Source organism: Parasteatoda tepidariorum, chromosome 8 (assembly GCF_982258835.1).
Source record: "Parasteatoda tepidariorum strain Cologne lab strain chromosome 8, Ptep-v5.0, whole genome shotgun sequence".
Lineage (NCBI taxonomy): Eukaryota > Metazoa > Arthropoda > Arachnida > Araneae > Theridiidae > Parasteatoda > Parasteatoda tepidariorum.
Window position 1 is genome coordinate 3,114,714 of NC_141762.1, and position 14,130 is coordinate 3,128,843.

Sequence of the window (14,130 nt, forward strand, 5' to 3'; positions counted from 1 at the left end):
AGCCATGAGTGAATTGTTAAGAAGTACTGGAGAGCTAGAAGCCTAATGACCTAATAGTCAATGGTTGGCATTTGTTTAATAATGTAGTTTTTTAACGATAAAATACACATTTTCCAGTTGAATAAATAGAGTGGTATTTTTCTTTTTTTCTGCAGAAAATTTAGAAAGAAAAGTAATAATTTTTTTCTAAGTGTATATGATTAAATTTATAAAATAAATCAAATATCAACCCAAATAAAAAATACTTTTGGCATAGAAAGAAGAATTATTTTTCCTTTGTCAATGCCAAAATAACTCATAACCATGTAATAAAATTATACATGTTTCACAATGGCTTTTATAAAATTTTACATAAACCTTTAACTGTTAAATAAAGTTTTAATACAAATATTCTTGCCACATAACATAATAAAAAATATCAAAATAAAACGATACGCTACTACTATTATACCATCTTGTAAAGCATAATTAACAGAATTATATAGCTAATTGAACTCTTTAAACAATGAATAATTTGATTGAAATGCTACATAAACTAAAAATCATCTAATTCTTTAAATATAACATTAGGTTATTCTTTTTACTATATGATACAATATGCACTTTCTTTTAAAATCTTCAAGTAAATGTGACACACACATATTGACAAATTTAACAAAAATATGCGAGACTATACAAACAAATCAAAAATTATTGCTGATTTTTTTTCAAAACATTCTTTTGTTGAAAAATTCTATCCACTTACCTTGTGAATGTGGAACATAATGAGTTTGGGAATGCACCATTCCAGCACTAGTTGGTATCATAGCCAAAGGAGTGTGCTGTAGCACATGTGTTGGAGTGCCAGCATGGTTACCAGCCGTTTGACCATGCAAATGGTTCTGTAGAGATGAGGTAAAAGTATGCGGTTGTTGCTGTAAGAGAACTATGGGTTGTGGCGTCCCTGGGTACGAGGCTGCAAACGGATGACCCTGATTCGATGATTGATGATTAGGGTGAAGAGGATGCGCAGCCACATGACCATGACTATACATGACTGGCTGGGGTGTAGGAGCGTTGCTCGGATGGCCAGTCGGAGTGGGTGGCTGACCGTGTCCACCGCTAGGGGGTGGCTGATGAACTGGAGAAGGTGCAGGATGGATGTTTGGAGTCTGGGACTGAGGAGTGGATGGTGTTGAATGTTGTCCACCATTACCACTAGTCATAGCATGTTGTAAACCAGGACCTGCAGGGTGAGACACTGTAATAAAAATGAAATGTGTTAAGTGTCAACATTTTAGTGCAAGTATAGTGTACATTTTTTTGTTTTCAAATTATGTTTGAAAAATTATCGACTGGAATTCGTTTTTAAGCTTGGCATCTTCACTAATTAAATAAAAAAATATCTCTTAAAAGTAAAAAATGTTAAAATTTTTGGAAATAATTTTTTATTTACACATATTACATTAATCTTAAATCAGAGTAGAATAAGAGAAGTTAATTTATTTTTAATTCAGACATGCAATCATCAATTCAGAGGAATAAGAGCAATGTTTAAATTAGTGTTAGCAACATGCAACCACAGTGTTCACGCATTGTTCTAAAAATAATATTACTCCCTTAAGTTTTAAACACTGGAAAAAAATAAAGGGCAGTTCAACACTATTTGAAATAAAATTACTATGCTAACAGAATATTTCTTGTTCATTTTTACATAAAGAAAAGCGTTAATATATTATCAGACCAAGAATATAGCAAAGCCTGAAAATGCACAATACAAGTTAAGAGAATGAAAATATTTATAACTTGTATCCAGACTATTAAAAAATTAAAAACATTGGTGAAATAAAATAAAGAGCAACAATCTTGCTATCATAATAATTAATTAAAATTTTTTTTCAAAACAAACTAAAATTTTTTATTAAATTCATATGTTTGAGAATCAAATCAGTAACCTTCATAGATTTTCCAGTCATTAGTTTCATTTTCTTCTTCTGCAACTGTTTAATTTGCAATTCCACTTTCCGTCTGCAGGACTCTCTTTTTTTCTCTTTTTCCTGGATATTATTCTGCTTCTTTAAAGCTTCATGATATTTCACAAGTGCTTATTTTACAAATCGTAATTTTTTTTTAATATAGGAACCTTTAACACTCCTCCATCCTCCATAAAATTTTATAGCATCGTAGACAGTTCTGAGAATAACTAAGGAATCTTATTTGATATTTTCAACAAGCATGTCCTTATTAATACTAAACCCATTTCTTACAGCAGCATTGCCATGTGATAATAAGAGATGTTTGCACAACTTCTCACAAATATGAATATTCTTCAGACTTTAAAACATTAAAATACGAATAAAAGTTTCTCTTTTCAGCTTCAGTAGCTCCACTAGCATTTAAGAAGCTTGATATTACTATGGTGACATCTACATTTTTTCTAAGTCTTAGATTATTAGGATCATCAAGGTCAACCAAAAATAAGCTATCCAATGATTTTGCTTATTCAAGTATACTACTTTTAACACTATTTTTCATTAGCTGCTTAACAGGAATGAAAATATTTTCATATAAGAAAGGCATCATTGGTTTGTATGTCTGAAATTGTTTAAGGAACAGCTCAAGAATATGAATCACACAGTCACATTAGCAAAAGAATATAAAATATTAAATTCTAAATTGACAAAATTATCTTTGAAAGAAATGCGCTTAAAGCAGCAGAATTTTCAAAAGAAAGAATAATTGAAGCAATAAAGAAAACAATGGAAATAAAAATACGACCACTGAAGCCGACGTCTTCAGGGGGTACCGGCCTCGGAAGCCATAAAAAAAAATTCTTTTCTATTGAGAGAGAGGAAAAATGCCAAAATTAACCCTCTCAGTACCCCGAAGGTTTTGTAGAAGTCCAAGAAAACAGAAGTACATGAAATACATAAAACCAAATCAGAAAAGAAATTTCAACAAAGTCTTGAGAAAATAAAAACTCACATTAAACCGGTCAAACAGCAATTTTACAAACAAACTAAATGCAAAGGAAACTTTAAAACAAAATAAAACAACGCCCTCTATTAAAATGCGTAGAATGAAAAAAAAATAGTAAAAGAAAAGATTACGTAACAAATTATTATACTGCTTAACTGGGGCTGCTTAATTAAGACTTGAAGTTCGCCCTGTTAAAAGAAATAATAAACTTGTATTCTTCAATCATTTTCTTAATCAGAAAATGAATATTACAATAATGAAAAGGAAAATCATTATTACTCAAATTATTCACAGCCTCCCGAAAACTTTCAACGTTATTGCAAATATTTTTAACCCTAACCAATTGTGAAAAAACCAAATTTTTGAAAATTTTATTACACAGATTAGTATTAAAGTTGCAGAAAAAAATAACTTTAAATTTAAAAGCTTTCCTTTTATCAAAAACACCAATTTTAATTATTTAATCAACAATATCAATTTTAAAATCTAAATATTCAACATTTAAGCAATTCTCATTAGATTTCTTCAAAATCAAATCTTTAGGATAAATACTATAAATAAAATTATAATTATCACTATTAAAAAAAATCAAATCATCAATATATCTAAAAGCATTAAATTCATTCTACTTAAGAAATTTAGCTTCAAAAAATATAAAAAGATATTAGCAAAAGCACCAGAAAAGGAATTACCTTGTGGAATTCCAATAATTTGTTTATAAAAATCTAAACCATTAAAATGTGCATCTCAAAAAGATTAAACCTACATAAATCCAACCAACAAGATTTATCTACTTTCTCATTAAATAAATACTTATCAAAAATGCTGTTGCAAATTTCAATAATCTGTGCATGTGGAAACCTGTGTACAAATCTTCAAAATCAAAAGTATTAATGCTAGAAATATCATTATTATTATATAATCCAAAATTTCAACATTTCTATTAATAATAATATTTTTCTCTTTTTTAATTTTAAGTAAAATAATTTTTAGAAAATTAAAAAAACTTTTTACTAATATCAGAATTGTATCAATTAGTACCACACGCAATAAACCTAAATTTAACTGGACTTTTATGAAATTTAACAATAGGAAATAAATATGGAAATATAATCCTATTTAACCTAAATTTTAATCTTTTACTAAATGCAATAATTCTTTTTTCAATAACTTCCAACTATGTACTTTTTAATTGTTTAGATTTTCATAAACAAATTATTGGAATTCCACTAGGTAATTCCCTTTCTGGTGCTTTTGCTAATATTTTTTTACATTTTTTTGAAGATAAATTTCTTGAGTATAATGAATTTAATGCTTTTAGATATATTGATGATTGGATTTTGTTTAATTGTGATAATTTCAATTTTATTTAAAGCATTTATCCTAAAGATTTGGTTCTGAAGAAAACTAAAGAGAATTGCTTAAATGTTGAATATTTAGATTTTAAAATTGATATTGTTGATAAAATAATTAAAATTGGTGTTTTTGATAAAAGAAAAGCTTTTAAATTTAAAGTTATTTTTTTTCCGCAACTTTAATACTAATCTATGGAATAAAATTTCCAAAAATTCAGTTTTTTCAAAATTGGTTAGGATTAAAAATATTTGCAATAACCTTGAAAGTTTTCAGGAGGCCGTGAATAATTTATTGAATAATTTGAGTAATGACGATTTTCTTTTTAATTATTGTAATATGAATTTTTTGATTAAGAAAATGATTGAAGAAAACTAGTTTATTATTTCTTTTAACTGGGCAAAATTCAAGTCTTAATTGAGCAGCCCCAGTTAAGCATTATACTAATTTGTTACGTAATCTTTTGTTTTAAAATTTTTTTTTCATTCAGAGCATTTTAATAGAGGGCGTTGTTTTCCTTTGTTTTAGAGTTTCCTTTGCATTTAGTTTGTTTGTTAATGTGAGTCTAATGTGAGTCTTTATTTTCGCAAGATTTTGTTGAAATTTCTTTTCTGATTTGGTTTTATGTACTTCATGTATTTTTTCTTGGACTTCTACGAAACCTTCGGGGAACTGAGAGAGTTAATTTTGGCATTTGTCCTCTCTCTCAGTAGAAAAGGTTTTGTTTTATGGCTTCCGAGGCTGGTACCCCCTGAAGACGTTGGCTTCGGTGGTCATATTTTAATTTTTATTCCCACTGTTTTCTTTATTGCTTTACACTGTCACATGACAGATCCAGGGAATGTTTTTTTACTAACCTCAATGTATTTTTTAAAAATGGTTAAAAACTTTCAACGCACTCTCACTAACATATACATTTTCTACCCAGTGGATAGAACAGAACTTTCTATGGAAATTCTGAAGAACCAGTAATCTCTAGGAAATTAGCCCGCCTGGCTGGATTATCTATAAATATTTCATACAATGCTCTTAGAGTAACATCCAGTTGATTTCTGCCCATACTGCAATGCACCATGGATTATATGTAATCCACAAGTGCCCAGATCTAATATTTGGCAATCATTTTCAGAAAAAAGTTCTTCTTTTACAGGTTTAAGAAATTTTAAATTGATATTCGGTTCATTCATGCTCATTTGCAAAAGTAACCCTTTAGTCAAAATCAGGTGCAACTTTCTAAAAATGTTTGTGTGTCAAAATTAGGTGCACAAAGGGTTTGTGTAGTACACATTAAAAATACCGAATTAAAATATCTTATAGAGACTAGTAGTTGAATCACACCACTACAACATCCATTTGACATTTTTGTGAAATATTATTTAAGGCTTTATCAAAACATGCTATAAATATTTTATTAATTAATGACTTTTGAAGAGAGACTTGAAAAAAGAAGGAACTTATCATAACAAATAAGTTAAGTCATTTTCGTACAATGTTTAGCAATATCACTATCTGTAAACATCCGTGAAAATATTTCAGCTATGTCATTAAAGAAAGAATGTGAAGCATCAAGCTTCAATGCTCCATAACAATTCAGCTTTAAAGAACTATTCTTGGACTGAAAAGTTCAAAATATGTTTATATTTGGACATTAAATGTGAGATTGATAGATTATTTTCTCCAGTATAAATGTTTGGTACAAAATTCTACATACTAAATGCTTTCTTTTCTTTTTTAAAGCAGCAAGCTTTTTTCTGGTAGCATGGCTGGTGGTCTCCATGTTGCTTAGGCTTATAACTTTTTTGCAAAAAGAGCAATAAGCAAACAAATGCATTGCCTGGTGCTTCTCTCACCCATTTAACGAAATTTGAATTGATATTTTCATCCTTCCAATCTGCATTCAATGCAGATTTTAAATAGCTCATTATTACAGCAAAATTGTATTTCAAATCCTGTTTCCCCCTAAAGAAAATTCGTTCTAGATCATTCCATTATCTGAACAGAAATTAAAATGATCTTAACAGATTTAAATTTAGAATTTGATTGAATAATCATAATCTAACAAATAAAATTTTCATTCAAGATTCATCCTAATTTTGTTTCCCTTAAGTCGAAGCCTGTGTTAGCTACATGTATTTCGTAGTAGATTTCACTAAAACCTTTTTATTTGTTGATTTGACAAAATGCTTATTTTAATAGATAAAGAAAAAAGGCTTAAAAACAAACAGTATGTATGAAATGTTAAAAATAATGTTCCCGGTTCCATTGCTGTAAAGGTGAACTTACTATAAACATGTGTTGGAATTTGAGGACTCTCCCCATAGGCTGCTGAAGTTGGCACCATTCCTACAGGTTGTGGAGTTAAAACACGAGGCATCAGTGAATACATCTGCAAAACAAAATATATAATCTCATTTCAAAAATAAATATTCAGATATATTTATGAATGAATGAATTTAGAATGAATTTATATCAAAAATTTAAGATAAAGAGTCCAGGACTTAATTCCTATAGAAATTTGAACCATTTTCATAATAACAGGGATGAGATTGATCAAAAGGCAAAGAAGCTGAATTTCCACAAGAGTAAATTTTATGTGTGTGTAATAGTTTAGTAATAAATTCCAGACAATTTAAGATAATAAATAACTATGTGCTGACATAAAATTGTGTAATAATTAATTAATATATGAATAATTACATCGATACTTAATATTTAGTAAAAAGTAAAATTACCAATTGAAAAAATAAACTAGAAATTATATTTTTCTTCAGTTCACATAAAGGAGACAATTATTACTTTAGAATCTGCCTAGTTAAGGAAATTAAAATTACTGAGAACATACATTAACATTCCATTTCTTTTAATAAATACTGTCGCATGATTTATAGCAAAAATATCACTAACATGATTTTTTAAATTATATAGAAAAGAAATTCAACTTTTACAATTGGAATCACTATGTTTATATTATAATCTTATCCAGCTAAGGCCCTTTGAAACATATCTATAACTGTGAAGTAGGAACATATAGTAACATAACAGCTGCCATTACCTAGCAAGTGATTCTTTTCCACCACATCAACAGTTGCAATTTAGGTCAGTTTTCATTTTTTTGAAAATATTATAGTTTTGATTTGATGACTCGTCAATGACTATATTTTATAAACTTCTTATCTTGTTGTATTGCATACATATTTTTTTAGGTCAGGAGCAGAAACAAAATATTTCAGTTTCTAAGCAGTTAAAAGCGGGAATGATTAGGGAGAAGCAGGAAATGGTTTTAAAAGATGTGCTTAGGATCAACTGAAGCTTGCTCCTTCCTCCAAGGTTAGCTTTATCAATCATCTTGAATTTACTTAAGTACTTGAATTTTGAAAAATTACTTGCAATTTCTTAACTATTCGTTCTATCTGGTTGATTTTGGTGACATTTGATTCAGCATAAAATTATATATATATATAAAAAAAACCTCACTCATTTACTTAGTAAAGTTCAAGTTTTTTTCACGAGTCTCCTTCAGTAAATTCAAGATGGGGGCTAAAGCTTACCTAGGGAGAAGTGACAAACTTCAGGTTTTGTTTAACCAAATCAAAACTTTTAAAACGAGCTTTCTCATAATTCTTTTTGTGTTAAAGAAGGCAAATGAAAGGACTTACCTGAGCATAGGCAAGCTGCTGTGGTGGACCAGGTGGATGCAACATTCCTGGAGGAGTAGCATACTGAATAGTAAATTGTGGTCCAGACAGGGTAGGCTGAGCAAGAATAGGTTGTCCAGTAGCTGCTTGAACGTGCACAGGCTGAGACAGGTCATGTCGTAGAGTCATTGGCATAGCTGAAAATATCATGTCTTCATACTGATAATGATCTTGATCTTTATACCAAAAGGATTTTAAAAAGGCAGAAGGTAAATTTGGAAGAACAGAAAAACTTTTTTTGAGAACATAACAAAATGATAAAGAGAAAGAAAAAACAAAAAAGGATTTTTAAGCAGAAAAAAACTATAATGCATGCAACTAAAACTTAACAGATTGTAATAAAATAATTGAAACTAAAATTTAAAAGTAAGAAACATTTTCAAAATTTTAAAGAACAACTATTATAATTTGATTCAATAAAAAACCTTATTTGGTTAGCTTTTATATAATTTAAAAAAAATATAAGGGAAGAATGAATAAATTTTACCTTATAACATGAGTTTATTTTGAAGAACCATTTTTCATAAATAAAATATTACAATGTGTACATATTTTGAATTTATGCCAATAAATTAAACAACTCTGGCTGCATGTTTTTTTAAAACCATAATTAAACATTAAATTAAAATTTATTTAGTACGCATTATTAAATTTATTGTTATTGTGTGTCACAATTACAAAAATTTTAAATTTAAAAAAAATTATATTTCAAGTAGGGTTTACACCAAAATAGGAATAAGTAGTCCAAAAAGACCACATACTTTTTCATTGAGTGGTCTCAAAATATAATATGGTAGGCAAATAAACGAGTTCAGCAATGCAAGTATATAGGTTGTACAAATAAATGTAATGCATAAAACAGCATCTACATTTTGATTTTAAAGTATTTCAAGTACCTTAAGTTTTCCATTTCAAAATATTCTTAATGCCATTCTTTTAAAATCTCCTTTTTATTTCTACAACATGCTTATAAAACAAGATTCTCAAATTAAGCAATTGAACTTTTTTTTTCTGGTTTGATTCACAAATATTGTATTATAAATCAATATCATAATTTTTTTGAATAATTTTTTTATTAATTACTATTGCATATACATGATTTTTTCAACAGTATGTACATATTTCTAAAGTGTTTTTAAAATCCTGATATTAATTGGCTATTATGCTGACAAATATCGTTCAGGATAATTCGATTGCAGATTGGCTTCTTGAAAGCTATTGAAAACAGATTTTAATGTAGGTTTTGAAATACTGGAATTTTTTTAAAAAAAATATCATATTTTTATGACAGTTTTTCAAAATTGTGCATTTCAGTAATCACTTGTTTGATATGCTACAAATCCAATCAGTCAGTTTTTTAAATCTTTTTTAGCAGTTATTGCTATGTTTATCACACGGTTTTATTATGACTTTTAAAATCCAAATTATTTTCAATGCAATAATATAATGGACAGAAAACAGGTTTTACTTGTCCTTTACGCAGTGCTGACAACATGTGCAGAGACCTTATTAGCGGTTGCTAATTCTGTTAAAAACTATTGTAACTGCTATTATGTTTTTGAACTGTATTGTGTTGCCTGTTATAGACAGATGGCGATCATGTCTAGATGTGGAGTAGAATTAAAAAAAAAAAAAAAACGAAACTTTGCATTAATTAGGTACTTGCACCTCAAAAAATGTGTCACCTAAGAGAATTGATACTTGAAGGGCTCGGCTTACTCAAAGAACAGAATGGAAGAAAAAAAGCTACATGTTTCAATAACCAATCGGAATTGAGATACCCACACTAAGTCACTTGCAGGCATCCCATTGTAGTTATGTGAATATGCTGGTGTGAACCCTAATTATAATTAGAACACTAATAATAAAAAAACATTGATCTTACAACTTGAAGATTACTTCAGAAGGAAAAATTTTTATTTATAAATTATTGAGCATTAGATTTAAAACGAAGCGATATACTAAACTAAAGTTAGAAAGAAGTGCCATAATAAACTAAACTCAATGACGCAACATCCCATAGAGGGCCAAGGCTTACTATGCCTATTTCATTTTTTTTAACTTTGGCCTCTATGGTGCAGGAGTGGATGTTGCGGTTGGATGGTCAACCGAAAGCGGAGCCCCCAGTGTTTAGTCCCCAAGCATGCTCAGTTCTCATTTATGAAAGGCTTAGTCAACATTGTCCGACCCGAGGATCAAACCTGCGGGGATTTAATTATCGACTATGTCAACCTTCATCTATCAAAAGGTACCTCATGATAGAATCAAGTTAACATGTCTTATATACTAGTGAATTGGTATTCAATATTTATAGTGGTAGTTACGCCACATTACTCCCCTTCCAGAATTTGATCTGGGATAGAATTCGATGAATGAATACCACTAGTTGATTCATGCTATGTATTTCAATTTTTGCTCACTACATATATATTTTCCCTTCATAGCATTTCGCTCGCTATTTTTTTCTTTTTATAGCTTTTGGCTATTATAAAAAAAAATTTCTCATAATTTTTTTGTTAATAGCATTCGCTCTTTTTTTTCTTTTTGTTGTTGTTTATAGCATTTCGCTCATTATTTTTTCTTTCTTCATTATTGTTTTTTGACCGGGAGACTTTAATTACTTCACCGGATTTTTTTTTCTTTGAAGCAGTATATTTTTAAGCAAATCAACTGCTTAATGTGGATCAACCATCGATATTGGCATGTTCTTATCACGTCCACAGGTCATCATTGTAGAGTTGTTTTATCACTTTAATACAAGAGAGACTTATTCAGAAAGTTAGCAAATATTTATTCACCATATTTGTTCTATTTTTCATCCAGACTGTTGCCATGCAACATACAAGAAATGATTTATAACCATCTTGCTTAATCGATTCATTATCGATTGAGAATAATACTACAAACCCAGGACCAGTGGCACGAGAGAGCAAAGCAGCACTACCACTCAGTGTCATTGGGTGTCTTGAAGTGTCATAACTGACAGAAAATATGATGGGATAACTTATTCATTACAAATCTTAATACACATATCCTTAAATAGAAAAAGATAAATTCTGAGCTAGAAATGAACTATTTGTATTTTTTGTCTAGCTGAAGATATTTTTTAAGTCTGTATTAGAGAAACAATAATTTAAAAAAAAAAAAAAGTTAGAATATACCTTTCCTGAACCTAGGTGCTTGAGCCACTGATGGAGCAGGAGTAAACGGAGGAGCCATTGAAACAGGTGTGGCAGATACAACATAATGAGGTGCCACATTAAACATAGGCTGGGCCATACCAGGCATTAGATGAGGTTGAGGCATAGCCATTATGGGGCTCTGACTGTGAAGTCTTGGTGGTGGCTGTACGGGTGGAGGCACTACAGCTTGTATTGGAACACCCCTCTGAAACATTTTGCATTATATTGCAATGTAACTTTTTAAACTAACAAACTGCATAATAGTTTATGAGTAAGCTTTTTTAAAATATGCAACATATTAACAAAGCTACCAACCCTGACATTTTAGATTCCCAAAATATTTTAAATTTAAAGTGATAATGAAATAACAAGTAAACATTTTATAAATTAGGTACATTTTTTATGCACTGTTGTTGCAAAAATCATTTTGAATCAAATGTTTAGGCACATTTAGGCATCACTTTAAATATGGGGTGAAAATCTCTGGCTCTTAGCTCAAAGCAGTGGCAACTCTGCATTAAGGATGTATAAATTAAGGAATTTATTGGAAATAAAATTCATAACAAGGTATGGCTTTAAAAAACTTAAATACAGTACAGAACCCGTTATCCGGAAATTAGAAAACCAAAAAACCGGAACGAAATTCTATAAATTTTCCCGCCATTTTTAAAAAAAATTTTTTTTACTCATAAGATTTCAGGATTTTTTGTTCTTTTTTGAAAGATGTTTACCTTACCATCATTTTGGAAATAATCATTAGTGTATTACTCAATCGTTTTTTCTTATTTTTAAGATTATTTCTAAATAAATTTTTTTTTTTTTAGTTGGGTTTAACAATAAAAAAAAAAGACTTTTTGTAGCGATTCAGAAAACCGGAAAAATCAGTTATCCAGAATAGCGATGGTCCCGATAATTCAGGATAATCTGTTCCCTACTGTATATAGAACTGCGTTTTATCTACATAAATGCTAGGGTTCAAAGATTTTTAGAATCGATTCATTCACAAAAAAGAATTTACAATGCACGAGAAAAAAAAGAATTGTTCAGAACAATAGAAATTAGCACATTTCTTAAAGGATAAATTTTTAAATTATTTTTTTCTCCCTTTTTATGAAACAGGGTCAATTCAAAGCGGGTTCAACTCAACTTAAATAAAAAGGGAGGTAAAAAGACAAAGTATGTTTACTGTAACTTTATATTATTTCTGCAGAACATCAAATAAAAAAAGTTTTAATATTAATTAAAAATTAAGAAAACAAATGAACAATTTTAAAACCATGAAAATATGAAGGGGAAAAAAATTTAAAACCAAAAAAGATACATAAGCACTTTTTAAACATTTTAAAAACAGTTTTATAAATAAGGTTTAAAGATTTTAAGAAGCCATACAAATCCTATAAAACTGATTGTGAAACAGAAAAAAAAAATCCAAGGTTAATTTGAATAAAGTTAAAACACTCGATTCTCTCGTTATTTAGTAAACAGGCACATTTTGGAGAATGTTTCTTTCCTATACCTTTTCCCCTTATCTAATAAATTGGTGTAATTAAACTAAGATTAAAACATGTAAAATTTATCGACTTGGCAAAATGTTCCTACCCTAGTCCTTTTCCTATCTTATAATATTTGAAATCTGGTTTAATTAAATTAAAATTAGGACAAACTTCTTCGAATTTTGTAAAATGAGCCAATTTTGTAGAATGTTAACTCCTATACTCTTTCCTCTCACAAATTAACATTGGTTTTAGTTAGAATAGAGAAAACTGCAGGTAGAAATTTAACTATATGCATTACTTCAAAAAACTTACACTAACAAGGAGTTTAAGACTTAAAAACACTCACAGGAGTAAAAGACTTTGCATTGGGATTGAAGACAAACTCTTTTGCATTGGGATTTAAGGTAAAATTTTTTGGACTTTCAGGAGTTTTCCTGTTATCAGGAGTCCTTCTTTCTTCCTCTTTTTGTCTCTCCTTGTGATGATGCTTAGTTGGGTGAGCAGACGAAGTCGCAGGGTGTACTTCAGGTTTTTGGACACTATCCAGAGTGTCTTTGGGATCTTCTGAAAGCTGAAAACAATAAATAGAGTTATAATCCGAAGCAAGTTAAGAAAAGACCATTGTAGTATAAGGAATCCTCCGCGACAGAATATAGTTCCATTATATTTCATCATCAAATTATACAAATATATTTTCAAAACAATATAAAATCTTTTAAAAGTCAAACATGCCAGACAGTAACCTAATTGGTGTAATTAAATATTTTTACAATTGATTAGAGTCAACTCTGGTAATTCTGCAAAGATTAGAAAAGATACAACAGAATACACAATTTACAATATTATATTTCAGTCCTCAAGAGAGAGAAAAAAAGTATGACACTAATTTTCATCATTCAAAATAAGTTTGAAATGTATGCTTAGCATTGTGGACAGAAAAGAATAGAGTAATCCAAGTTCATTACTCTAGAGGAGACGTAATTATTGAGTGGTATTCACTTGAAATCCTAAAAATATAAAAAATAAATTTGCAGATCCACTAAAAAGTGCCAAGGATTTGAGGATGGACGAAATTTTTATTATGATATATCGTCAAATAGAATTCACAATATGATGTAACATATGATTTGATTTACTTCTTAGAAAGGAAGGTTTAAATCAAAACTACACTGGTAGAAATCTTAAAACAATCTTTAATAATAAAAAGATAACCTTAAAAAAAACATGTTTTTTAACATCTTTATAATTTTTAATTAAAAAAAAATAACTACCCACCGTTAAAACTACCACCACTAAAAACTAATTACCCACCGTTTATTAAAATCACTTTCTTTTTACGCTCTTTTGATTTTATTAAACGGCTGATTTTATTAAGAAGCAATTCAACATTTGAAAAAAAAAAAAAACTCATTTTTACGATGTATTCTAAATGCACACACTTTAAAA

General features: G+C 29.1%; 1 protein-coding gene across 4 annotated transcripts in view; it reads right to left on the bottom strand.

The window, feature by feature from the left end:
- Nucleotides 1–14,130, bottom strand: part of LOC107443902 (uncharacterized) — a 40,269-nt gene that overhangs the window by 1,177 nt on the left and 24,962 nt on the right. For 2 of the 4 annotated variants that reach the window (XM_087149728.1, XM_087149729.1), the window contains exons 12-16: nucleotides 13,031–13,255; nucleotides 11,168–11,393; nucleotides 7,968–8,143; nucleotides 6,595–6,697; nucleotides 746–1,240 (exon numbers count right to left, since the gene is read on the bottom strand). In XM_087149728.1, the coding sequence (XP_087005854.1) occupies nucleotides 746–1,240; nucleotides 6,595–6,697; nucleotides 7,968–8,143; nucleotides 11,168–11,393; nucleotides 13,031–13,255 (1,225 nt within the window). Of the gene's footprint in view, nucleotides 1–745; nucleotides 1,241–6,594; nucleotides 6,698–7,967; nucleotides 8,183–11,167; nucleotides 11,394–13,030; nucleotides 13,256–14,130 lie in introns of all 4 variants that reach the window. The other 2 variants (XM_087149726.1, XM_087149727.1) reach the window with 1 other exon arrangement.